This window comes from Doryrhamphus excisus, chromosome 10 (assembly GCF_030265055.1).
Source record: "Doryrhamphus excisus isolate RoL2022-K1 chromosome 10, RoL_Dexc_1.0, whole genome shotgun sequence".
Classification (NCBI taxonomy): Eukaryota; Metazoa; Chordata; class Actinopteri; order Syngnathiformes; family Syngnathidae; genus Doryrhamphus; species Doryrhamphus excisus.
The window spans coordinates 19,943,308-19,970,547 of NC_080475.1; the positions used below are offsets into that span (position 1 = coordinate 19,943,308).

General features: G+C 39.5%; 2 protein-coding genes across 5 annotated transcripts in view; one reads left to right on the plus strand and one right to left on the minus strand.

Annotated features, from left to right (window-relative positions):
• Positions 1-27,240, plus strand: part of LOC131136719 (ubiquitin-conjugating enzyme E2 T-like) — a 67,567-nt gene that overhangs the window by 22,050 nt on the left and 18,277 nt on the right. The window lies entirely within an intron of this gene.
• The window catches only part of LOC131136695 (leucine-rich repeat-containing G-protein coupled receptor 6-like), a 46,682-nt gene that overhangs the window by 17,485 nt on the left and 1,957 nt on the right, over positions 1-27,240 (minus strand). For both annotated transcript variants that reach the window (XM_058083860.1, XM_058083859.1), the window contains exons 3-5: positions 10,134-10,205; positions 1,938-2,009; positions 1,007-1,078 (exon numbers count right to left, since the gene is read on the minus strand). In XM_058083860.1, the coding sequence (XP_057939843.1) occupies positions 1,007-1,078; positions 1,938-2,009; positions 10,134-10,205 (216 nt within the window). The remainder of the gene's footprint in view (positions 1-1,006; positions 1,079-1,937; positions 2,010-10,133; positions 10,206-27,240) is intronic.

The window sequence follows — 27,240 nt, forward strand, 5'->3', positions numbered from 1 at the left end:
CAGATGAAACAATTTAGCCACCAAACACTCTCATTAGCAAGTGCATAGCAGTGTGGGTGGTGGGAGAAGAATGAGAAGAATGGAAAAGGAAGAGAAGCAGAATTAATGGAAAATGGGGTTGTTTCACAGCTCATTGGAGATGTTCTCTCCGGCCTGCAGTGTCTGCTGTTTCCCCTCATGGCTTCCAGATGCTACACAGACTGTGACTCCTCTAGCCAGGACTCGGACTAGCCCGAGAAAACTTGCTGAAGCCCGATAACCTTGCAACGTTATTTGGTCGTGTCGAAGAGTCAGCGTAGCAAGCAGTAAAGAAAGTAACAATTTATCATTGTCCTAACTGTTTATTTTGTGTAAGTAATGGAAACAAAGCTTTTGTCTGTGTAGCATTATAGAGTGTGCATACAGAGAGTGGGATGCAAATTACAAACTCACATTACTAATAGCAATTTCCCAACACAATTAGTGGGTTTAACCAAGTTTTTGGTAGTCCCGCAAAAAATGTGTCATGACCACATTCCTGCAGAAAACCTAAGCTAAAATGCTAAAGCTACTTACCATACAGAGACATCTTGAAGTAACCTTTTTTTCTTGAGAAACTTCGGACTATCCGGTCTTTACTTCCTAATCATATTCGGCATCCAACACCATATGGCTGTATGTTAAAAGCCAAAGTTTATTATCAACTCCTATACCGTTGGGTTAGGTGTGACCAACCACAGCTGAGTGGGCGTGGCTAAAATCAGTGGAATACTCTTTTTAATAAATCAAAACATCGGGAAGCATATAAAAGCTTGAATAGGTGCAGATTTTGGAAGATCCGGAAAGCGTTCTGCGCTGGTTATTGTGTGAAGCTGCTCTATAGGAGCCCACAACTCAATACAAAGGTCTTAAAAATGACCATAATAGGTCTCCTTTAAACCGTAGTTAGATTACGATATATTCCTACATGTGTGGATGGTTATGGAATGAGATGATGTCGCTGAATGGGTGCGTTTGTTTAACTCACAGGGACAGCAGGTTGGGTAAGTCCCACGCAGCCTCACCAGGAAGCCTTTCAAGCTGATTGTTTTGCAGCATCCTGAAAGGAACAGAGTACGTTTATTAAATTTTCACATTTTTTAAAAGGAAAAAAAAATTAACAGTGCATCTCGGGTGATGGAAATTTTACCCGGAGAGGAAATTGTCAGTCAAAGTTTCACAGGAAATGGAGGTCTTTTGTTGTGTGCAAGTGCGTGAATCTCTACTGTTGATGTGCGATGAATCGAGTGCGTTGTCAACCTTGCAGTTTTTTTTTTTTTCACAAGACCAGCCGCGCTGTTGCTTTAACAGCCCAGCTGTAACTTGTATATCGAGGAAGGAAACCAAACAGCTGAACTCCTCTGAAGTCGAGGAGAGCATCCAAAATTGGCTCGACTGTCACCGAGGCTTTCAGACAATGAATCCATATTTACTTTTGCTCCATTGTTAATGGATTCTCTGCCTAGTCGGCGAGTTTTATAACGCAAGGTGAAAATAGATCAAGCAGTCCGTGTGTGTATTTTTCCCTCAACGTTCAAACCCCATTACTCCTGCCAATTTTACATTCAACGGTAGGTCTTGTCAGTCATTTTCAACCAGAGTATGAAGTAACTGAACTGGTTGCCAAAGCTCGCCCTTGTACAGCTCTTATTTATTTTGAAAAGGAATACATAGAAATACTTCAAATCAAGACTTATCTGTCACTTGTACTTGTCAAGTTGAATAATGTGGCCGTGCGTTAGAAAAAGTGTACGAAATAAGGGAGTTTGAGTTAGGGTCGGTATCCCCGGAACATAAATCGTATCCACGGTTAATGACGCATGACCTGTGTGAACTATTCAGATTCCCTCCACCCAAAAAATTTGGGAAGAAGACAGAAGGCATGGATTTGGCTCGGAAGAGAGGAGTAAATTACTCACAAAACTTTAAGGTTGTGGAGACCCTGGAGAGAATGGCCTGAGATATATTTCAGCTGATTCCCAGAGATTCGCCTAGGAGGCAAAACAGAGATTGAAATGCAAAAAAAATAAAAAATAAAAATGACAATGAACTACAAGCACTCACACAGATTCATTGTATACATTGTATAGTACATGCGGAGTTCCCCAGGGGTCAATACTGGGGCCAAAACTGTTCAACTTGTACATCAATGATATCTCCAAAGTTATGAAAGACTTAAAGCTGTTATTATTTGATGATAATAGATTGTCATTGAACCTAAATAAAACTAAAATCATGCTGTTTGCTAACAACAGAAAGGACACACACCAGCAAATACAAATAGACGGTGTAGACATTGAAAGTGTGAACCAAAATACATTTCTGGGGATCAAAATAGATGAAAATATGAGCTGGAAAACCTCATATTACAAATATACAACATAAAAGTGGCCAGAAATATTTCAGTATTGAACAAAGCAAAAATTTGTTCTCAATCAGAAATCACTCCACACTCTTTATTGCTACCATCTTTATTCTACCATATATTACTTATTGTGTGGAAATATGGGCTAATAACTATAAAAAGCAATCTTCACTCGCTAAATGTACTGCAAAAAAGGTCAGTAAGGATAATTCAGAGAACATACTACCTCCTTATTTCTAAAATCACAAATACTTCAACTTGCTGATATAGTTCATCTTCAAACAGCTAAAATAATGCATAAGGCTAAAAATAACCAATTAGCTAAAAATGTCATCCAATACTTCTCTCTCTAGAGGAGAAATATGATCTCAGGGAAGAAGTACATTTGAAACACTTCTATGCTAGGACTACGTTAGCGTTAGCATAGCATTTCAGTATGTGGAATCAAACTATGGAATGGATTGAGTAAGGAAATCAAACAATGCACAACGATAAGCCAATTCAAGAAACAATACAAGCAGTTGATGTTTGCTAAATACAAGGATGAAGAGTCTTGAACCAGTCATGATGTGCTATATATATCACTATATTGACACGCACTATGGTACCCATTATGGCATTGGATGCTCATATCACCTTGTACCTACTTCGGTACGTGACAAAAAATAAGAAATTTAAAAAAAATTTAAAAACTAAAAAAATTTTTTTACAAAAATTTATAAAATAAATTCATAAATTAATAAATAAAATAAATTTGCTAAATACAAGGATAAAGAGTCTTGAACCAGTCATGATGTGCTATATATATCACTATATTGACACGCACTATGGTACCCATTATGTCATTGGATGCTCATATCACCTTGTACTTACTTCGGTACGTGACAAAAAATAAGAAATTAAAATTTTTTTTAAAAACTAAAAAAATTTTTTTACAAAAATTTATAAAATAAATTTATAAATTAATAAATAAAATAAATTTGCTAAATACAAGGATGAAGAGTCTTGAACCAATCATGATGTGCTATATATATCACTATATTGACACTTACGATGGTACCCATTATGGCATTGGATGCTCATATCACCTTGTACTTACTTCGGTACGTGACAAAAAATAAGAAATTTAAAAAAATTAAAAAAACTTAAAAAAATTTTTTTACATACATTACAATACATTTTACATACATTATTTAAAAAAACTCAAAAAAACCTTAAACTGTATTATGGAAAGCAGGAAGTGAACAAATGTAACAGTTACTGATTGTAAAAGTACCAGATGGAGGGGTAGGATTTAATAAGCTTTGCTTCTTCCTACTCCTTTTGGACATGTGGAACTGGGAACTGATTATGGGATGCCAAACATGGGACTTTATGAGTAAGTAAAAATGTAATAGAATAAATCCTTCATATTATGAAACTAAATGAGACGTGCTTACTTTCCTGTGTCAATGTTTACATATGTATACTTGTGTGAATGCGTTCTTTTATGTGCACGTGTGTGAAGTGTGACAGCTCGTGCTATTTTCCATGCCCTTGAGTTCAATTGCACTCGTTCTAAGGAGCCTTGAGCCCGGGAGGACAGAAAGCGAGAAAGCCACACACACACGTTCGTACAAGCAATCCAATCAGGCTTGTTTATCAAACGCGGCACCTAATGGTCATTTGTGAGTGTGTATAAGATGTCCAAATAAATAGCATCGAGTCCAGCAATGTAACTCTCAAGGTCAGAAGCTGCCGGAAGCGCGGTTTAAACAGGCAGATTTTTGGTCTTCACAGCTCGAGACCACCCACTTTTGTTAAACACACACCCACATGTTACATGCTACGTACACATTGGCGTCCTCGTCCTCGCGTTCTCGCTCTTCTGTCTGACAGCCGTATGTTAAGCAGCTAGCTTAGTGCAAATAAGAGTCCGATACTGACTTTCCAAAGCGCTCTGGCCACTATCACCCAGATGCTAACAGACAAGCTTATGCGTCTGTACTGCTCAACCACACAGCCTCTCGCAGGAACCTGAAAATTCTCACACCCATTAAAAAACGCTCACAAAGTACCAAATACCAAATTGCAAAACCATCTTTTCCATGCTTCTCTAGAACTCCAGTAAAAATGTCAGACTTGACATGGTCGTGATTTAATTTTATTTGAACATGCATCGGGTTACAACGGAATACATTGCATAATTACAGTTCCACGTATCCAAAAGGAGTAGGAAGAAGCAAAGTTTATTAAATCCTACCCCTCCATCTGGTACTTTTACAATGTTACATTAGGATTCCTTTCTATTGATTCATTCCTTTCCTTCTTTGTCCTTAATATTGGAATTCCTTCTTCCAGTTGTTGTTGTTGAACTTTTCAACTAATTTCCTCTATAGTGTGTTCTTGTTCTTGCAAGCATTGTTAAGTCCTTTTGTCATCCATGTTTGCTTCTCCGACATTTCTTATCATAAAGTTTGATATAAGTACAGTAAACCTCGGATATATCGGATTCAATTGTTCCCACTGGTTTTGTCCGATATAAGCGAAATCCGTTATATGCGTATACCGGAAAATGTCCGTTTTACGCATATATCGGATTTATATCCGGTATATGCGTAAATGGGATTTTATCCGTTATAAAAAGGCACTTCCTTGACTATGTTTCCAATGTACCTGGTCGCGCAGGCAACGCTGCAAACGCTGCAAATGACGTCGTATAGCGGCCTGTCACGATTCGGCGAATCGGAGCGCCACGATGCGGCCATCCGATATATGCGAGGGAAATTTAATGGAAATGCATTGGAACGGGACTGGAGATTTTGTCCGAAATGGGCGAAATCCGTCATAAAAAATCCAATATATGCAAAGAATTTTTATTGGAAATGCATTACAGAAAAATTGGTTCTTGTGAGCGAATTTCCGATATATCCGAGTCCGATATATCCGAGGTTTACTATATGTAGAAAGCATAGACTCTGTCCTCTGACTGTAGTCTTCGGACAGTCTTTGTAGCCTCCATCATTGTTTTTTCATAATGATGGTTGGGAATTGTGAACACTGGAAGATGATCGTTGATGTCATTAATTAGCTGGTCATTGGTGAATATATTGGTGCACCGAATTATGTCGACGTAGAATTTTTGGAAATGATGAAAAACGTTAAAGGGTAAACTCGGTATGACCACAGTATACGACTATCTGTATCTGTTCACCCATCAAAATGATCTGTATCCGTAACTCGACTCGGAATGGATGGGGCATAAACAGGAAGTGGGTGTAATTTTCTCAAAAAGTGGGCGTGGTTAGTCGGAAATAGGCATGTCTAAATTATTTTAAGCCTGAAATGAACATGAATTGATCAGAAGTTGCTATGTTCACCGTTAGTTTTTAGTAGGAATGAACCAGGTACTCGTTATAAACTGGGTTGGGGATCCACTTCGGACTGGCCAATCAGAGTGTGAAGAGTGTTTACATTACCCAATGAGTTTTTATTTTCAATAAACTTTATTTCTAACAACTACAGAACAGTATGCGAACCTTACGGATACGGGTAATTGACAACTGTACTTATTTCATAATCGTAATCAACAAAAACGCATTATTTGTAACGGATACTCTGTTATAATGAGTATCCGATTTATCCCTAGTGGGAACTCTTTACTGTTTTGAAAGGTCCTGCCGAGATCCCATAAAATAGATCTAATCCTCCAAGCCTACAAAGACCATCAAGCGTTTTTCGCTTAAATAAACGATCAGTTGCAAATGTACTACATGAATAAAGATAGAGGTAACACTAAGAATCTAAAAATCATCCTCCCAGTGATGGATATGAACGAATAATTTAGAGCTTTAGAAAACATTCAGCCATTGTAGGTATGATGTGTAATTATCTCAGCCAGACAAAAAACTGGGGCCAAAACCCCGCATTCATTGCAGACCGTATTTGTCAAACGATGATGATTTCATCAAAAGTTATGGCAGCTACTGAAAAGATGTTCTGGTGGTCTTGATTGATGTGAACAATCCACCCCTGGCTCTGCGGAGACGGAGTTTCCATGACATCAGTCTGTTTATTTTTGTGTATGTGTATAAATGATTATACATATGGCTGAATGTTCCACACTTTGTCTTTCATAGTTGCTCCGAATCAAAGTCATTCTAATGAAATGTGTCTTGCTCTTGTCAAAGCGTTTGCCCCAGCTGGGTTTTTTTTTTTTTCTTTTAATTTAATTTCAGGATGGTTTGGGTTTTTTTTTTCTTGGCTCGAGCTGCCAAGATTAAAAACTCCACCACAGAATATTTCACTCCATGAAGATGTATAAATAAAGTCTCAAAAAAGACCGCTGACATTGTAATATACGGGGAAACTAGTACTAGTGTAAAAAAAAAAATGGATTAATTGCGATTAATTAATTAGTTATATTTAGTCACACCAAGAAGTCTCAAGGGGACATTGATAAATGTAAAGTTACGTCCTTTTTTTGTAAGAAAGAGCTTACTTACCATCCAAGCAGTTCAAGCTTAGCCTACCTAGCCACGGCTAACATTAGCAACAAAGACATTAGCAATTTAGCGAGCTAAACTAAGCCCCGAGAACCATTTTGTCCTGGTGTATGTCGCATGTCTTGTCGTGTTATTAATATATTGTACATGAGTCATCTGTAATCATTTTTTAATCAGCAAATGGCCATCTTTGTTAGCATCCTATTAGCTAATGAACAAAATGGCAACTGGAACCGAAAGTTACTTTGCCCGTGAATTATGTTGGTTGACTCTCAAACAGATTTTTGTCGTGTTATAATTCTAGTTTTATGACGCTAAGCTAGTTTTTACTGTATATCGATATTTTGATGTGCCACTAATGTAATGACTTTAAATGAAAATACCCCAAGGCGAGTGCCTTTGTCTGCAATTTTTAGGTGACATTGAATAGTAGATTAATTAGATCAATTAATTACAGATATAAATAATGAATTAATCTCCTTTTTTTTTGCATTTCTTCACAGCACTAAACATAAGACCACCTTTACGGTAATGCTAAACTAAGTAAACAAGAATTACGAGCACAATACAAGTACAAGGAAAGCTAGCATGAAATATTTTGGAATGAAATGAAAAGTCATTATTATTAATAATTTAAATCAAACCGACCATCTGGATGATTGCGGTTGTCGTGTCTGCACTGACAAGTGCGCAACCGAGCAAGACCTTTCACACCCTTAATCCATCAACGGAAATGTGATCTCCTCGCTGTTTAGAGGTCCGGCCTTAGGGGTCAACCACTTAGCCTGGCGTTGACCTCTGAAATTATTGCGCGAAAATGAACATGTTGAAAGCTTTCAGTGTGAAGTTTACGGGATAACAAATAGATTAATTGGCAACGGTCGCACAGAAAGAAGAAACTGATCTTGATAGCTGAGCACCTGGTGTAGCAAGATGGCCGACATTATTATCTACAAACTTTCCTGTTGTCATAGCAGATAACCAACATTCGAGAGTAGTCTACAGTATCACTGGATGCTATTGAAGGGAGCCTATTATGCTCATTTTTCAGCCCTTTGTATTGAGTTGTGGACTCCTATAGAGAAGCTACACACAATAACCCACTTGTATTTCCTTTGATTTGTGCTTCCTGCCGAAAAAAGCTGTCTTTTTTTATCTGTTCTAAGAGGCGGGGCATGCTAACAAGTAAACCAACCATTTGCCTGGGGCCCCGGATTTTAGGGGGCCCTGAGAGACCAGGTGCCCCGAGTGCTAATACATGTACTGCACAGAAACAACAACAATGGGCATTTATGATGAAACCCCCCTTTTGGGGATCCCCCGCACGGCGTTCAGCACTGTCTGCGTTAATCAACGCTAGTCGCAAGGTTTGTTTGTTTGTCGGCCACAGGGGGGCCATCAATTTCTTGCTTTGAGGCCCCAAGGACCCTTGCCCCGCTATTGCCTGTTCTTTAGCTATATTTACAACACACAGAAAAAAAGATGTGTATTTGCGCACGTAAAATTTGTGGATTAGAAAATTATCAATTTGTAGTACTCTCTAGGCAAAAGTATGTAATTAAATGCATTATACTGTGATTCCTCGTTTTTTTGTTACAGTCAGTATAACCGAACATGAAACAATTAATCAGTTTACCGGTCTCAGCATGCCTGGTCCTGTCCTCTGCTAACGCTACTAGCAAATACCGCGGACGCACATCAAACAATCTCTCTCTCTCTTTTTTGCTAGCTCTTTCTCACCCGTCCTGTGCAGGTTTGTGTTTTGGTTTTCAACAAATTTGTGTGTAAAAATATGACAACGTATGCAGCTCCTAACTGTGGTTATTATGTGTAAGTAAACGGTTGTGGCCGCACGGTGTACAAGTGGAACGTGAGTGTGATTATTTATTATTTGGCTATATATGTGCTCTGCGTTTCGGCCAAAGTCAGCTGGGATAGACTCCAGCATACCCTAGTGACCCTAATGAGGATAAGCGGCACAGAAGATGCATGCATGGAAGTAAGCGGTGGTCTGTGTAGCATTATAGAGTGCGCATACAGGCATGGAAGCAAATTAGACGCTGGAGTTACTGATAGCATTTTCCACCTTAACCAGTAAAAAAAAAAATTTAACACAAAAAAAAATGTATTGCCCAAATTTTTAGTACCGATGTTGTATCAAGATTGTCAAGTTTTTTCCAGCCTATAGCGCCTTACCACTTAGGAAGTAGCAAGCGGTGGTCTGTGTAGCATTATAGAGTGCGCATACAGGCATGCAAGCAAATTAGACGCTGGAGTTACTGATAGCATTTTCCACCTTAACCAGTAAAAAAAAAATTTTTAACACAAAAAAAAATTATTGCCCAAATTTTTAGTACCGATGTTGTATCAAGATTGTCAAGGTTTTCCAGCCTATAGCGCCTTACCACTTAGGAAGTAGCAAGCGGTGGTCTGTGTAGCATTATAGAGTGCGCATACAGGCATGCAAACAAATTAGACGCTGGAGTTACTGATAGCATTTTCCACCTTAACCAGTAAAAAAAAAAATTTTTAACACAAAAAAAATTATTGCCCAAATTTTTAGTACCGATGTTGTATCAAGATTGTCAAGTTTTTTCCAGCCTATAGCGCCTTACCACTTAAGAAGTAGCAAGCGGTGGTCTGTGTAGCATTATAGAGTGCGCATACAGGCATGCAAGCAAATTAGACGCTGGAGTTACTGATAGCATTTTCCACCTTAACCAGTAAAAAAAAAATTTTTAACACAAAAAAAATTTATTGCCCAAATTTTTAGTACCGATGTTGTATCAAGATTGTCAAGTTTTTTCCAGCCTATAGCGCTTTACTACTTACTACTAAGTAGCTCTCCAAATTTTTTTTTCATTTATTATCAAAAATTAAAAAGTGGGGTTCGGCAGTTGTCTGGAAGTCCTCCGGAGTGTGACTAATAACAACGGAGTGGGCATGCCCGGATGGAGGCCGTGGTTGGAATAGGTTAAATACATTTCTTGTGTAGCTGTTAGCATTTGTGTGTGTTGCGGGCGGGTGGGGGGTGGGGGGTTGCTTACAAGACAGACAAGGGATTGGATTTTTTTCGCGGAGCCGTCATTCCAGGGTTCCTTACGTTTTTTTTGCTTCAGGCAGTTTCTCAGCAAAAGAGATAAGAAGGCAGGCCGCAGTCATCAATCAGACATGGCAGCCACTCGGGCTACGACTTCCTTGTCACGTATGAGTTGTGACTATTGAAGGTTATTAACTGAACATGAGTGGAAGGATTCCATACTCACAGTTCTGTTAGCAGGTGCAGTCCGTGGAAGGCTCTGGGCTGGATCTCACTGATGTTATTCATGCTCAGATCCCTGAAACGAGGACGGGGAGAAACAACAGGAAAAAAGTATCAATCTGTGATTTTTCTAGTCTTTGAAGATTTTCAGGCAATATAAATTCCAACGGTTTTGAAAGCATATTTCATGTGTTGATCAATCATTCGGTGTAGGGAGTAGGAGATGCAAAGAGAGGTTGAAAAGGTTAAAGGAGGAGATTGACTCACACGGTGAATCATTGCAGGGCAGCTGTAATTTCCTCCTTTCTCTTTTCCATGTATCACTCTAATTTTCCTCAGATCTGACCCCTCCGTTTCCTTTCATACATGTGTATCTCCCCACGGCACATTGGGAGACCCACACCCCCTCCACTTTTTCTTGTCCCCCCCCATCGCTGTTATGTAGACACACTGAATTTCTCTGATCCTTTGACACACTCTAACTACACACTCTAACACTCTAACACTCTAACTGCACACTCTAACTGAAGAGAGTTTATTGGAGGTGAATGTTGACTCAGCTGCGGTCCTCAGTAGGAATGACTTATTTTTACACTGGAGCATTTAGTTCATTAGTATTCCGAGCATGTTTGAGTACCCCCACCCTCGACCCTCTTGTTGGACTGGAGGGGGTCAGTACACCTTGCCGCAGTTTGGAACTTGCCCTGACAGAATCGAACTAGACTAGATCTGAGGTGGTCCGCCTCTTAGATGCGCTGTTGGGTTTTTATGCTATTGGATCTTATATTGTGCCATATGTTGCCCACTCTGCACGGTGGTACGAGTGGTTAGCATGATGGCCTCACAGCTACGAGACCCGAGTTCAAGTCCACCCTGTGGAGTTTGCATGTCCTCCTTGTGCATGCGTGGTTTTTTTTTTCCCCGGTACTCTGGTTTCCGCCGACATTCCAAAAACATGCTAGGTTAATTAGCGACTCCAAATTGTCCATAGGTATGAATGTGAGTGTGAATGGTTGTTTGTCTATATATGCCCTGTGATTGGCTGGCCACCAGTCCAGGGTGTACCCCGCCTCTCGCCTGAAGACAGCTTGGATAAGTTCCAGCAACCCCCAAAGACAGCTGGGATAGGTTCAAGTAAACCCCGAAGACAGCTGGGATAGGTTCTAGCAACCCTCAAAGATCGCTGGGATAGGTTCCAGCAACCCCAAACAGCTGGGATAGGCTCCAGCAACCCCAAAGACAGCTGGGAGAGGCTCCAGCAACCCCAAAGACAGCTGGGATAGACTCCCGCAACCCCAAAGACAGCTGGGAAAGGCTCCAGCAAACCCCAAAGGCAGCTGGGATAGGCTCCAGCAAACCCCAAAGACAGCTGAGATATGTTCCAGCAACCCTGAAGACCGCTGGGATAAGCTCCAGCAAACCCCAAAGACAGCTGGAATAGGTTCCAGCAACCCCGAAGACAGCTGGGATAGGTTCCAGCAAACCCCAAATACAGCTGGGATGGGCTCCAGCAAACCCCAAATACAGCTGGGATGGGCTCCAGCAAACCCCAAATACAGCTGGGATAGGTTCCAACAAACCCCAAATACAGCTGGGATAGGCTCCAGCAAACCCCAAATACAGCTGGGATAGGCTCCAGCAGCCCCAAAGACAGCTGGGATAGGCCCCAGCAAAACTCGAATACAGCTGGGATAGGTTCCAGCAAACCCCAAAGACAGCTGGGATAGGCTCCAGCAACCCCAAAGACAGCTGGGATAGGCTCCAGCAAACCCCAAAGACAGCTGGGATAGGTTCCAACAACCCGAAGATAGCTGGTATAGGCTTCAGCAAACCCCGAAGGCAGCTGGGATAGGCTCCAGCTAATCCCAAAGACAGCTGGGATAGGCTCCAGCACCCCCACGACCCTCGTGAGAATAAGCGATAGAAAATGAATGCATCCTTGCCACGTGACCAGCTTGCAACATTCTGCATCTCCATTTGCTGCGGGATGTTGGCTTTGTAAATTTAAGCAGCCTTTTTATAGCTCAACTGACATTTAATATATTCCTTATGCACCCGGGAGGTCGAAGTGCAGAACGGAGCCGAGAGAGGTTCCAAGTGTCAGTGAAGGACACCTATATTAGGGGGGGTGCCTTCAGTTTCTGTTTGTGGAAAAACTACCTGTTTCCCATGAGTCCTCCATTTTGGCTAATGACATTACCATTGCTGCGTTCCATTCGTATTTTAAAAATGAGCTCTGAATTGTTTTTATATCGTCTCTGGAGCGGCGTCGTACACGTTTGCATAGACAACTCCGACTTCAAATGCATATTGACAGTCGCGGGTGTCGTGTGCCGTAAAGGCGGCAAAGGGCCAATAAAAAGAAGCGGAAGACTGCGAACCGATGTACACGATACAGAGTTCCAAACAGATCATGGCTAAGTTCACCATTCCTTCGGAATCAGGATCGTTTCTAAGAACGCCACACGTTGTATTGACAGGAAACCTCAAGTGACGTAACCGTCGTGATATGTTTGTTATCTGCTGTGTTTTTTTTTTCCTGTCGGTGACTGGACAAAGTAAACGGTGATAACATTCCTAATGCAGCAGTAACATGTGACATCATCAAAACCGCATGACATCAAATAAGAACAAACCTTCATCCCGACATCTGATTCTAAAAGTATTTGCTCAATGGTTGAAAAAGGCCTTTAGGGATTCAGCAATAGATGTAGACAACTCTCTATTGTCTGCTCCTGATTAAAGAAGCCATAAACAAACGTCCGAGCTCTGAGAGCAGAATAAACAAGCGGCGATGTGGGGGAAATGTTTTTAAGATAAAGACGCAACGGTGAGTCATGGGGAAAGGTTGACGGCGGCTCTGCTCTCCAAGCGGCTCGCTGTCGAAGCCGGGGAGAGACACGGAGACATTTCTCCTCTGCAGGCCAAGGCCTTTGCTGACAACTTGACGTATCGTTGGAAGGCGCTGCGCTATGGCTTGTTTTTAAAATCAAATAACAGCTGTGGCTTTTTTAAACCATGATAATTATGATTGATGACTACCACATGTGCATTGTGTCGGCTGGTGCCGGAACGTGCAGATAAACGGCCGCAAAAGTCAAAGAGAAAGCGTCAAGATTTTGCAGCCTCACTTGTTTTTTTTTTCAGAATTTCATTATTTTTCCACTGAGCCTGCAGATGCTAATTGAATTTTCACCACATCATTCATGGAAAAATTGTAAATATTTTTCATTTTTTTGTAAATATTGTGTAGACGGGGAATGAAAGCATATTTGACGACTTTATGAAGTGATTTATTAGCTACCCATAGCAGGCTTTTTCGTCTTAAAGGAGAAGACATTTGTAAAATTAGCATTTCAAAAAAGCTCGTACAAAAAAAAAATGATAAAAGTATCGATTCATGCATTCATGGAAAATAGTAAGTAAGTTACGTCCTTTTTTTGTAAGAAAGAACTTACTCACCATCCAAGCAGCTCAAACTTAGCAAGTGCGGCCACGGCTAACGTTAGCAACAAAGACATTAGCAAAAAAACTAAACTAAACTAAGCCCCAAGAACCATTTTTCCTGTTGTATGGCGTATGTCTTGTCGTGTTATTAATATATTGTGAGTCCATCTGTAATCTTAATTATTTTTTTTATCAGCAAATGTCCATCTTTGTTAGCATCCTGTTAGCTAATGAACAAAATGTCAACTGGAACCGAAAGTTACTGTTGGTTGACTCTCAGTGTTATAATTCTAATTTTATGACGCTAACCTAGATTTTACTGTATATTCAGCATTCATGAAAAATAGTAAATATTAAAAATAACTAAAAAAAAATATTGTCCAGTCTTCCTCCATTAGCCGTGTATGTGCAAGTGCATGCCTGTGTAGACGAGAATGAAAGCATATTTTATGAAGTGATTTATTAGCTACCCATGGCAAGATTTTTTATCTTTAAGGGGTTCTAGAAACCTGAAGATGTAGAGGTACAATTCCACTCCCCCCCGGGGGGTTGTTTCTGTCCCTTTATCTTCCATCACTCTCCTTTCCCCATCACTGCATGGTTGACATGTCAAGAGCATGATGTCACATCGTCTACTTGATACTTTTTGTCGTCAACAGAACCAGCGAGGTATGTGATCAAAGACGTTTCTCTGCGTGGGTATGAATAGGGGCCCGTACGCCAGCGCTCCAATCGGGGGCCTTTTTGCAGGGTGCATGGCAGACCACCCTGATGGGTGAATAATACTCTGATGGGATCAGCCGGCAGGTGTTTGTTTCATTTGTCAGATTCATAAAGCTGATCGGTCGTAAGATGAAGAGAAAGATTGCCTGTAATATGAAATATTGGTACGTTCAAGCGTAAAACTTGCGATTCCCCAGGGAATCGTGCATGCAAGTTAAGAGATGGCAAACAAACACATTGTGGTCTATGTGATGCCTACTTGTGGCTGCGAGCAACCTCAGGCTGCTCTGAATCATAAAAAATCTGACATTAAAAAAAAAAAAACCTTCAGACAAAAATTTGTCCGTCTACGTTCTGCCTGTGCCCTTGAGCAAACCTCCAAATTAGTTCCCTGCACATGAAACCAAAGCATAAATTGAAGTATAGTAATAAATATTATATTGATTTATTACATTTTTAGAAAGAATTTAGTAATTTAGCGCACAGGCCACACAGCTCGTAAACCCAAGTTCGATTCCACCCTCGACAATCTCTGTGTGGAGTTTGCACGCCGACTCCAAATCGTCCATAGGTATGAATGTGAGTGTGAATGGTTGTTTGTCTATATGTGCCCTGTGATTGGCTGGCCACCAGTCCAGGGTGCAATGGTAATGGTAATGGTAATGGTTTTATTGTGCATCCCATAATCAGTTCCCAGTTCCACATGTCCAAAAGTAGTAGGAAGAAGCAAAGCTTATTAAATCCTACCCCTCCATCTGGTACTTTTACAATCAGTAACTGTTACATTTGTTCACTTCCTGCTTTCCTAATATAATTTAAGTTTTTTATTTATTTTATTTTAATTTTATTTTATTTGAACATGCATCAGATTAGATCAGTAACTACAGTTACTGTTACATTTGTTCACTTCCTGCTTTCCTAATATAATTTAAGTATTTTTTTACTTTATTTTATTAATTTATTTTATAATTTTTTCCGAATATAATTTAAGCTTTTAATTTTTTTTATGGTTTTTTTGTATTTTTTGTAATTTTTTTGTATTTTTTATTTTTTTGTCACATACGAGGTGATATGAGCATCCAATGACATAATAGGTACCATAGTAAGTGTCAATATAGTGATATATATATCACATCATAACTGGTTCAAGACTCTTCATCCTTGCATTTAGCAAAATTTATTTTATTCATTAATTTATAAATTTATGTTCTAAATTTTTGTAAAAAATTTTTTTTAGTTTTTTTTAATTTTTATGAATTTCTTATTTTTGTCACGTACCAAAGTACTCGGTGATATGACCATCCAATGCCATAATGGGTACCATAGTAAGTGTCCATATAGTGATATATATAGCACATCATGACTGGTTCAAGACTCTTCATCCTTGTATTTAGCAAATGTATTTAATTATTCATTCATAAATTTATGTTCAAAATTTTTGTAAAAATTTTTTTTTAGTTTTTAAAATTTTTTTGAATTTCTTATTTTTGTCACGTACCAAAGTAGGAGGTGATATGAGCATCCAATGCCATAATGGGTACCATAGTGCGTGTCAATATAGTGATATATATAGCACATCATGACTGGTTCAAGACTCTTCATCCTTGTATTTAGCAAACATCAACCCCGCCTTTTGCCCGAAGACAGCTGGGATAGGCTCCAGCATCCCCCTGCGACTCTTCTGAGCATAAGCGGTACAAAATGAATGACTGGATTCAGGAATTTGACTCCCTGAAATGTTGCCCTTGGGAAGGATATTTCTACATGAGTCACACGGAATGCATTGACAAAGAACCATGGCCCCCGGGGGTCCCGCAGTTGATGTCCCCACCCCCCTTGTTCAATTCATCAAACAGCCAATAATGGCAGCAAGATTTAAGGCAGCTTATCCGTCATGAAAGTAAAAAAAAATAATGAAAGTCTCTCGGATAGCGATGTTGTCGGTCGAGTCTGATCCTCTCCGCTTAGTTCCTTGACAGGAGTGGAAGCTACGATGAAAGAGGACCTTTTTATCTCCCACAATGCAGCTAGTAGTCAACGAGATTACTTCGATGTGTGTGTTTGCTTTTTACGCTTTTTAAACCGTCCGACTATTTTTTTGGCGAGTTTCTCTTGAGGTTAAACAAGACTTTGCACGCACATGTTGTACACGCGCTGTCACTCACAAAGAATCAGGAAAAAGGACACCACAATGGCGTCTTTGCCGTGTAAAGATGGCTTTTCTTGTTCCCGCTTTTCTCTACTTCCTGGGAGGGGTCGCTGGGCCCTTTTGTGTCAGAAGGAAATCTCTTTATCTGCCCCTCTTTTTATTCTCCACTGTGTCTCATTCACGGGGGCTACAAAGAGCAAGAGTGCAAGGAAGCCTTTCACCTGGATGAGTCGGCCCCCGTGGGGACCACAGGGCTACAAAAGACGAGAGGAAATGGAGAGAGGAAGCACGAGAAAGATAAGAAGATAACAAAGCAGAAAGAGGAGATCTTTTCCGCCGGTTGTGGTTCCGGTGTGAGAGGCGGATGTCTCGGCGGAGAAAGCCGCTGTTTAGTCTGAGGTCATGTCATTGGAAACACTCGTGCCCCTGTGGGACGTCTTCATCGGCGGCACATATACTGCACGCACACACACAACGAAGAGGCGCATACGCCTTTTTACGGCCGCCGCTCGTCCTCCCACACACACACACCCTGTCATGAAACGGAGGGGAGAGGGGTGAAAGGTCAAGCACTTCAGTCATGGAAGAGGAAGTGTTGGAACACTGTGAGCTACACAACATGCTCCTGCAAGTGTCTCCAACATGTGGACGAGGCTGACAGGCAGCTGTTGTGGGTCGGACATAGCTTTGGGGCTAATGTAGCCTTCATAGTTCATTACTGGTAATGGTAATGGTAATGGTTTTATTTCATTTGAACATGCATCAGATTCCAATTGAGTGCATCCCATAATCAGTTCCCAGTTCCACATGTCCAAAAGGAGTAGGAAGAAGCAAAGCTTATTAAATCCTACCCCTCCATCTGGTACTTTTACAATCAGTAACTGTTACATTTGTTCACTTCCTGCTTTCCTAATATAATTTAAGATTTTTTATTTGTATTTTTTTTAATTGTTATTATTATTTTTTTTAATTTTTATTTTGGTATGGATCAGATGCATCAAATAATCAGTTCCCAGTTCTGGTACATCTGGTACTTTTACAATCAGTAACTGTTACATTTGTTCACTTCCTGCTTTCCTAATATAATTTAAGTTTTTTGTTGTTGTTTTTTATTATAATTTTTTAAATTTTTATTTTGGTATGGATCAGATTACAATTGAGTGCATCAAATAATCAGTTCCCAGTTCTGGTACATCTGGTACTTTTACAATCAGTAACTGTTACATTTGTTCACCTCCTGCTTTCCTAATATAATTTAAGTTTTTTTTTTGTTTTTTTATTTTTATTATTATTTTTTTATTTTTTATGATTATTATTATTTTATTATTATTATTATTTTAATTTTGGTATGGATCAGTTCACAGTTCCACATGTCCAAAAGGAGTAGGAGGAAGCAAAGCTTATTAAATCCTACCCCTCCATCTGGTACTTTTACAATCAGTAACTGTTACATTTGTTCACTTCCTGCTTTCCTAAATATAGTTTATGTTGTTTTTTTTTATTTTTATTAAAACAAATATTTCATTTGAACATGCATCAGATTAGATCAGTAACTACAGTTACTGTTACATTTGTTCACTTCCTGCTTTCCTAATATTTCTTTTTTTTTTACTTTATATTATTAGTTTTTTAATGATTTTTTTCCTAATATAGTTTAAGCTTTTATTTGTTTTTTTTTAATTTTTATTATAATTTTTTTATTATTATTATTTTTTTATTTTATTTTTTATTTTTATTTTGGTATAGATCAGATTCCAATTGAGTGCATCCCATAATCAGTTCCCAGTTCCACATGTCCAAAAGGAGTAGGAAGAAGCAAAGCTTATTAAATCCTACCCCTCCATCTGGTACTTTTACAATCAGTAACTGTTACATTTGTTCACTTCCTGCTTTCTATAATACAGTTTAAGGTTTTTTTTTTGGGTTTTTTTTGGGTTTTTTATAATGTACCTCATACCGAAGTACGAGGTTGGATGATTTTAAGGAATTGGTTATTTTTAGCCTTATGTATTATTTTAGCTGTTTGAAGATGAACTATATCAGCAAGTTTAACTATTTGTGATTTTAGAAATAAGGAGTTAGTATGATCTCTGTCGGCAAATATGGTCTTTATATGACATATTCAAGTCAAATTTAAATCCCTTTAACAAACTGCTCCCACAAGGAAAGTTTTAACATCTCACCATTTATCCAAACATCCTGAAAGGCTTCTCTGACACTTGACACAGATTCCCAGGGGCTCCCCTTTGAGTGAAATCTGATGAGTGTTGGTGTAGGCCTCTATTATGACTTCATTTGGCTGAATGGCAGAAACAGGAGGACACCGGATCCAGGATCCAAATCTGCTTCTGGCTCCCTCCTCTAATGTTGCCCTCGCAGATGTAGCATCATCTGCTGGATACTGTATATTCCAGTGTAGTATATTCCAGTGTACGTATATTCCAGTGTATATTCCAGTGTACGTATATTCCAGTGTATATTCCAGTGATCCGCAGATAACATCTCGAGGTGAACGTCGAGCAGCACTTGAGGAAATCTTACCCCATACCGACCAAGACATGTGACTGCTGTCACTTTAAAGAGATTTAGTTTGGCTAAGCGCCACGCATGAAAAAAAAAATCTATTTTTTTTTTCTCCTTCTCTGACGTGTAACGAAGATAAGAGTCAATCTCGTCACAGTGTGGCAATTCCCAGCAGATGGAAAACACACCTGTGGATTTGCACTAGCGCTGTGACCTCACCAGTGTTTACCGGTTTTACTCTTGAATTTGGTTTTACCGTTTTCAATGCATTTTCAATGTGTGCTATTTTTTCCATAGACTCCAATGTAAAGCAACAATTTCTTGGTCAGGATAGCGAAAACCTTGATCGGTACATGTGTGGTGTGCGGTTTGTGGGAGCCCTATTACATAAATCTTGCCTCTCGTGAACGGTGGTTAAAATTATGGTCTTTGTTCAGGAGGAAGCGAAACAATTTAGAGATTTGCAGGAGCGTAAGATTCTGGTTATGCTTTGCCGTTTGTGTCTTTTTCGGGAAAAGGCCTTCAATGCATCAATTTCCAAGCATAAAACTGGCTAAATTAACAAAAAAATCCTAATACTCATAACAATAACATAGACTACTGTTGCGACTATAACCCATGTCAACCCAAAACTCAACTCTGACCCCTGATCTTACTTGATATACTTTCGAAAAATCCGTTTGGTGCCTGAATAGTATTAGTTTGACATTTTTTTTGTCTAAATTAAGTATTTCCGAGCATAAAATTGGCTAAATTAACTAAAATAATTGTAAAAATCATAACAATAACATAGACTACTGTTGCGACTATAACCCATGCCAACCCAAAACTCAACTCTGACCCCTGATCTTACTTGATATATTTTCGAAAACCCAGTTTGGTGCCTGAATAGGACTTAGTTTGACATATTTTTTGTCTAAATTAAGCATTTCCAAGCATAAAACTGGCTAAACTAACTAAAATAATCCTAATAATCATAACAATAACATAGGCGACTGTAACCCATGCCAAGCCAAAACTCAACTCTGAACCCCGATCTTACTTCCTGTTCTCCACACAACCAGAACACACTTATTGCAACACACACAAACACTGGTTATATTTGTCTTAATTTGCTTATTATATCTGGAATATGGAATACTGGAAGTGAATGAATGTATGTTCAAATAGAATTCAACCATTACCACAATATTAAGTATTACGAGTGTAAATTTGTGTACATGTTATTTCATGTCTGGAGGTTTTTAATAATGTTAAAAAAATTGCTCTCGGTATAAAAATATTTCATTTATAGATAACGAGTCCTACTTAGCAGACATTCAGTTATCATGGTCGGGTTTCGAACCAATTAACATGATAAACGAGGGTCGCATGACTGCCGAAGACAATGCCATCTCTGTGGTGAAAAAGTGAAAAAGTACAGCTCCGTGAGAGCGCTCGCACGTGCAAACATTCCCATGGATTCCCAAGCTTGGCAAGGGGCAGAAGTAATGGAATGTGGGCCATGTCGGATTTCTGAATTCCCTCAGTCAGAGGCACCCCTCGTCCTCCTCACGTTACAAGGGAGCGCATTCCAAGCCCCCGTGTCACTGGTACATGTCACTGGTCCGTGCCCAGTATTACCATAACTGGTTGGACAAAAGCGAAGAAAATTATTCAACAATGTTTTCAAAAAATATTATATTAGGAAAGCAGGAAGTGAACAAATGTAACAGTTACTGATCGAATCTGATGCATGATCAAATGAAATAAAAAAATTAAATAAAAATAAAATAATAAAAATAAAATAATAAAAAAATAAATAATAAAAATAATAAAAATAATAAAAATAATAAAAATAAAAATAATAATAAAAATAATAAAAATAATAAAAATTAAAATAAAAAAATTTAGAACAACGATCCAAAACACGGCAGCAGGTCTTGTTGACGAAAAACAGAATGAAGACCTTGGAGTGACCTCGTCAAAGTCCTGACCTGAATCCTATTAAATAGTGGTTGCTGTGATTGTTCATTCCACTGAATCCCATTCACAACTGCTCAGGGTGCGCTTCGCCTGCGCCAAGAATAGACCAGTTTGAATCTGGCAAGCTTTCAGCGCACCTTTGGCGCTCTGTAAATCGTCACCGCGCCATCATCTTGTCATTTTGGCGCAGTCCGGTCTTCCACTACCACTACCACTGTGCAGGGTGCGCCACCAAAATTAGAGCCCACTATGTTACGATTATTATTCTGTGGTTGCCGCTAACTGGGAAACTGTCATTGTGTCTATCTGCCGTCCGGCCCTCAGAGACATTTAAAAGCTTCTCAGATTGATGCTCGGAAACCACAAAGAAGAACACCACCTCCCTGCGCCTCCACAAATATCACTTTTCTTTCACACGGAAGTGACTTTGAGTTGCGAAATTAACACCTCAGGCAAATGCGTCTGCTTTACAGGAAGGAGGAAGCAAAGGAAATAATAGTAAAGATGACTTCCTGTATCATCTGTTTGTCCTTTCTTATAGGCAGATATTCTTTATTCTTTCTATCTATACTATATTGACTATATTGTACTATATTGGTACCTATTATGTCATTGTATGGTCATATCATCTCGTACTTTGGTACGTGACTAAAAAAACAAAAAAATTAATAAAATAATGTAAAAAATAAAAAACTTTGAAAGCAGGAAGTGAACAAATGTAACAGTTACTGATCTAATCTGATGCATGTTCAAATGAATTTAAAAAATAAATTAGAATGAAAAAATAATAGAAATAAAATAATAAAAATAATTAAAAAAACAAAAAACTTAATAAAATAAAGTTAAAAAACCTTATTATTAGGAAAAAAATTATATTAGGAAAGCAGGAAGTGAACAAATGTAACAGTTACTGATCTAATCTGATGCATGTTCAAAAGAATTAAAAAATAAATAAAAATGAAAAAATAATTGAAATAAAATAATAAAAATAATTAAAAAAACAAAAAACTTAATAAAATAAAGTAAAAAAAACTTATTATTAGGAAAAAAATTATATTAGGAAAGCAGGAAGTGAACAAATGTAACAGTTACTGATCTAATCTGGTGCATGTTCAAATGAATTAAAAAATAAATTAAAATGAAAAAAATAATAGAAATAAAATAATAAAAATAATTAAAAAAAACAAAAAACTTAATAAAATAAAGTAAAAAAAACCTTATTAGGAAAAAAATTATATTAGGAAAGCAGGAAGTGAACAAATGTAACAGTTACTGATCTAATCTGATGCATGTTCAAATGAAAAAAAAAAAATAATAATAATAAGAAGAAGAATAAAAATAATAAAAATATTTAAAAATAATAATAATAAAAATAATTTAAAAAATATAAAAAATAAAAATGATTAAAATTAAAATAAAAAATTAAAAAAACTTAAATTTTGTTATAGCACATCCCAGCTGTCTTTGGGCGGGAGGCGGGGTTGATGTTTGCTAAATACAAGGATGAAGAGTCTTAAACTTAAGCTTAAACTATATTAGGAAAGCAGGAAGTGAACAAATGTCACAGTTACTGATTGTAAAAGTACCAGATGGAGGGGTAGGATTTAATAAGCTTTGCTTCTTCCTACTCCTTTTGGACATGCGGAACTGGGAACTGATTATGGGATGCATTCAATTGGAATCTGATGCATGTTCAAATGAAATAAAACCATTATTACCATTATTACCATTAAGTCGGTAGTTTGTCCATCCATTCGAATTCACATTCACAGTCCTAAGGCAATAATCATGTTTTTTTTTTTAACATCAAACATCAATGATTTTTGACATGATGGCACCTGTTCCCTTCAGCACTTTGGCAAGGCATACTTCTTATGAAGTAAATAAGGAAAGAACAGTATTTAACCCGTGAAGGATCGGCATAGAGAGCAAGGGAGGATTGTGTATGAGAAAGGAGACGTCTGGAGCCAAGGACGCTGATGTTGGGGCTGATAGCTGCCATCTACCAGACAAAGAAGGACCCACTGTTGACAGTCACAAAAAAACACACATACTTTTTTTTCTTTTTTGGTACTTTTCTGCTATTCTCTTCACCCCCCCAATCTGTCTGTCTCAGACATGATGTTTACAGTGTGACCCCCGGTCACTCATGATAGGAATCATTCCATCAAGATAATAGCTAAATGACACTTGAATTTATAGGAGGTGGTCTACTCCGTGTGTGTCCTCTTGTGAGTCTTTGGAACTTTTCAATGATTATTTCTTGTCGTGTAATCAGGATCCAATTTTCACCTCTGCTGCTCTGCTTTTCCCCTTTTCATTTTCCTCCCCGCTCATTTTATATTCCTGCTTCATTTCAACTGGCTGGAAAAAATCATTTCCTCAGCGGCCTGGGTGGTCTTCACGTATGCACGCACACACACACACACACATGCACACGCATGCACACACACATGCACACGCACACACACTCCATGGGTTTCCTCCGTCTGTTACTGTACGAGCCGCAGTTTCCGCTCCCAAAAAGAATCACCTAATCGCTGCTCAATTGTGGTTGGACTAGCTTATTCTAGCTAGCTAACTAGCTAGCTAACTAGCTAGCTAACTAGCTAGCTCACTAGCTAGCTAACTTTCATCTGGTGGCTAGGGTAACCCTCTTCTTTTCACCCAGGCATAAAGCAGACATCTAAGGTGTGTGTTTGTTCAAGCTAGCTAACTAGCTAGCTAACAGCTAGCTAACTAGTTAGCTAACTTTCACCTGGTGGCTACGGTAACGCTTTTCTTTTCACCCAGGCATAAAGCAGACATCTAACATGCATGTTTATTCTAGCTAGCTAACTACTAGCTAGCTAACTAGCTAGCCAACTTTCATCTGGTGGCTCGGGTAACCCTTTTCTTTTCACCTAGGCATAAAGCAGACATCTAACGTGAGTGCTTATTCTAGCGAGCTAACTTGCTAGCAAACTAGCTAACTAGCTAGCTAACTAGTTAGCTAACTTTCATCTGGTGGCTAGGGTAACCCTTTTCTTTTCACCCAGGCATAAAGCAGACATCTAACGTGAGTGCTTATTCTAGCGAGCTAACTTGCTAGCAAACTAGCTAACTAGCTAGCTAACTAGTTAGCTAACTTTCATCTGGTGGCTAGGGTAACCCTTTTCTTTTCACCTAGGCATAAAGCAGACATCTAATGTGTGTGCTTATTCTAGCTAACTAGCTGGCTAACTAGCTAGCTAACTAGCTAGCTAACTTTCATCTGGTGGCTAGGGTAACCCTTTTCTTTTCACCCATGCATAAAGCAGACATCTAACATGCATGCTTATTCTAACTAGCTAGCTAGAGCGTGCTTATTCTAGCTAGCTAACTAGCTGGCTAACTAGATAGCTAACTAGCTGGCTAACTAGCCATAAAGCATGCATGTTAGATGTCTGCATTATGCCTGGGTGAAAAGAAAAGGGTTACCCTAGCCACCAGATGAAAGTTAGCCAGCTAGTTAGCTAGGTAGCTAGCTAGCTAGAATAAGCACTCACGTTAGATGTCTGCTTTATGCCTGGGTGAAAAGAACAGGGTTACCCTAGCCACCAGATGAAAGTTAGCTAGCTAGCTAGCTGGCTAACTTATTCTAGCTAGCTAACTAGCTGGCTAACTAGCTAGCTAACTAGCTGGTTAACTTATTCTAGCTAGCTAACTAGCTGGCTAATTAGCTGTCTAATTAGCTGGCTAACTAGCTAGCTAGCTAGCTAATTAGCTAGCTAACGTTCATCTGGTGGCTAGGGTGACCATTTTCTTTTCACCCAGGCATAAAGCAGACATCTAACGTGCGTGCTTATTCTAACTAGCTAACTAGCTGGCTAACTAGCTTACTAATTAGCTAGCTAACTTTCATCTGGCGGCTAGGGTAACCCTTTTCTTTTCACCCAGGCATAAAGCGGACATCTAACGTGTGTGTTTATTCTAGCTAGCCAATTAGCTAGCTAACTAGCTAGCTAACTAGCGAGCTAACTTTAAATTAAAGCATAAAGCAGACATCTAACGTGCGTGCTTTATGCGATGTGCCCTCACCCAACACACGTTAGAGCCCAAGCAGGGAGGCGAACATCCTGAGGGTTTTTTCTCTCATCTAATATCAAAGAGACAATCTTTCAGCACTTCTCTCATGACAGCTCGTTTTATGTTTTTATGCATCGCCCCTGGAGAAGTTTGGCTACAAATATCCCTCAGATTTGCTTGCCACACTCTTTAACACCCCACCCCCGCCGCCCCCCCCTGATTACAGTTACCTGTTTACCAAGAACTGGTGTTCATCTGCCAAGTGTGCAGATGAACACCAGAAGATAGGATGATCCATTCCTAGCTTGATTGGCCTCTCAGCGTATTGTTCAGCCTTTGAAGGCTTCTCTGATGACATGGCAGGGTGATGTCATACCGTTTCAAAACCTCATGCGGATCAGGTTTGTAATGTGGACCGGTCCCAAGAAACCCCCCCCCCCGTGACCCCGCGGACCCCCCTCAGATTGTTCGAGCTCGATGGGGACTGATGTCACTCGTCGCTGTTGTAATCTTTCATAGAGTGAAACCTGAAACTGTACTTTTCTGTCTTTTGTCCCGAGTTAAGGTTGCGGAGTTTGAGTCCCTGTTCCCACATGCGTCCCGCGTTGGCACGGTCATCATTTACGGTGCTCTTCCTGGAGTCACCATGTGTGTTTGGGTGACTGTGTGTGGGCGTGGGCGGTTGGTCGCGGAGTTTATTTTTCTTATTCTAAATCACCCCTAAAAACTCACTAATTGGTTCGGTTCCAGTGTTAGGTAATGAAGGGAAATGAACAATTACTCTTGCGTTTGTAGTCAAGGGGGGGTGTGCGTTCGTGAGTGGATCTGTGTGTCCTTGTGTGTGGTCACGGTCAAAGTCAAGTCTCAGGTCGGTTTCGCCATCGCTTGTGTTTGTGTGCCCATTGTTGGGCCCGGATCCCCCAACACCAGAACACCCGGAAATCTGGAAATCGGATGCCTCCGTCAAAGATGCGGACTAAGACATCATTCATGTAGATGTCCTTTGTATTCCTGCTTTTTTCCGACATCATCAACTTTCCTTACTCCCTCTAAATTCGCCCCCCCGACCCCCAACTCTGTAATACTTGTCACTGTTTCCTTGATTTGACTTCAATCACCTCGATATCGGTTATCACGGAGTACTTCTAATCTGTCCTTAGAGGTTTGTGTACAAGAAGGTTCTGGCGGCGTTCACATTCCGTATGCTCTCATTGCTGTCGAACGCTCCTGCCAAGTGGCGAGGTGAGAAAATAGCTCATAGTCATTATCGGAAAGACTGGAGATCTAATGCTAATAGTCATGTTTCATAGTATTTACAGTACTTGTACCACAACCCGTGCTAATTCGGATTGAATCCCTGATCTGTCGTCAGGGAAAACCCAACGGTGTTTACACTCCAATTGTTGTATTGTCCTAGACAGACTGGTATCTCATAAAAAAAAAAAAAAAATCCTTATTGGGAGTGACCAGGATGGATAGGATCAGGAACGGGTACATCAGTAGAAGGATGCTGCCAGGTAGGAGGCGTAGAGGAAGACCAAAGAGGAGCCAAAGTTGACTTTTCCACAACCTATGCTAATTCGAATTGAATCCCTGATCTGTCGTGAAGCAAAACCCAACAGCGTTTACACTCCAAATGTTGTATTGGCTTCATACAACATAAAAAAACTGGTCCTAGGCAGGCTGGTATCTCATAAAAAAATATATTTTTCCATTATTTGTCCTATATTCCACACGAGCAGAACTGGAGGTTGCAGAAATGATGCTGAAGTTCTTATTGGGAGTGACCAGGATGGATAGGATCAGGAACGGGTACATCAGTAGATGGATGCTGCCAGGTAGGAGGCGTAGAATAAGACCAAAGAGGAGGTTTGAAACCAAAGTTGACACATGCAGAACTGGAGGTAGCAGAGATGAGGACGCTGAAGTTCTTATTGGGAGTGACCAGGATGGATAGGATCAGGAGATAGTGATAGAGATAGTGAATATATTGGTAGAAGGATGCTGCGTTCAGAGCTACCCAGGTAAAAGGCGTAGAAGAAGACCAAAGAGGAGGTTTGAAACCAAAGTTGACTTTTCCACAACCCATGCTAATTCGAATTGAATCCCTGATCTGTCATCCCAACGCCGTTTACACTCCAAATGTTGTATTAGCTTCCAAAACTGGTCTTAGACAGACTGGTATCTCATAAAAAAAAAAAAAATTCCACGATTTGGCCTATAATCCACACAACAGAACTGAAGGTAGCAGAGATGG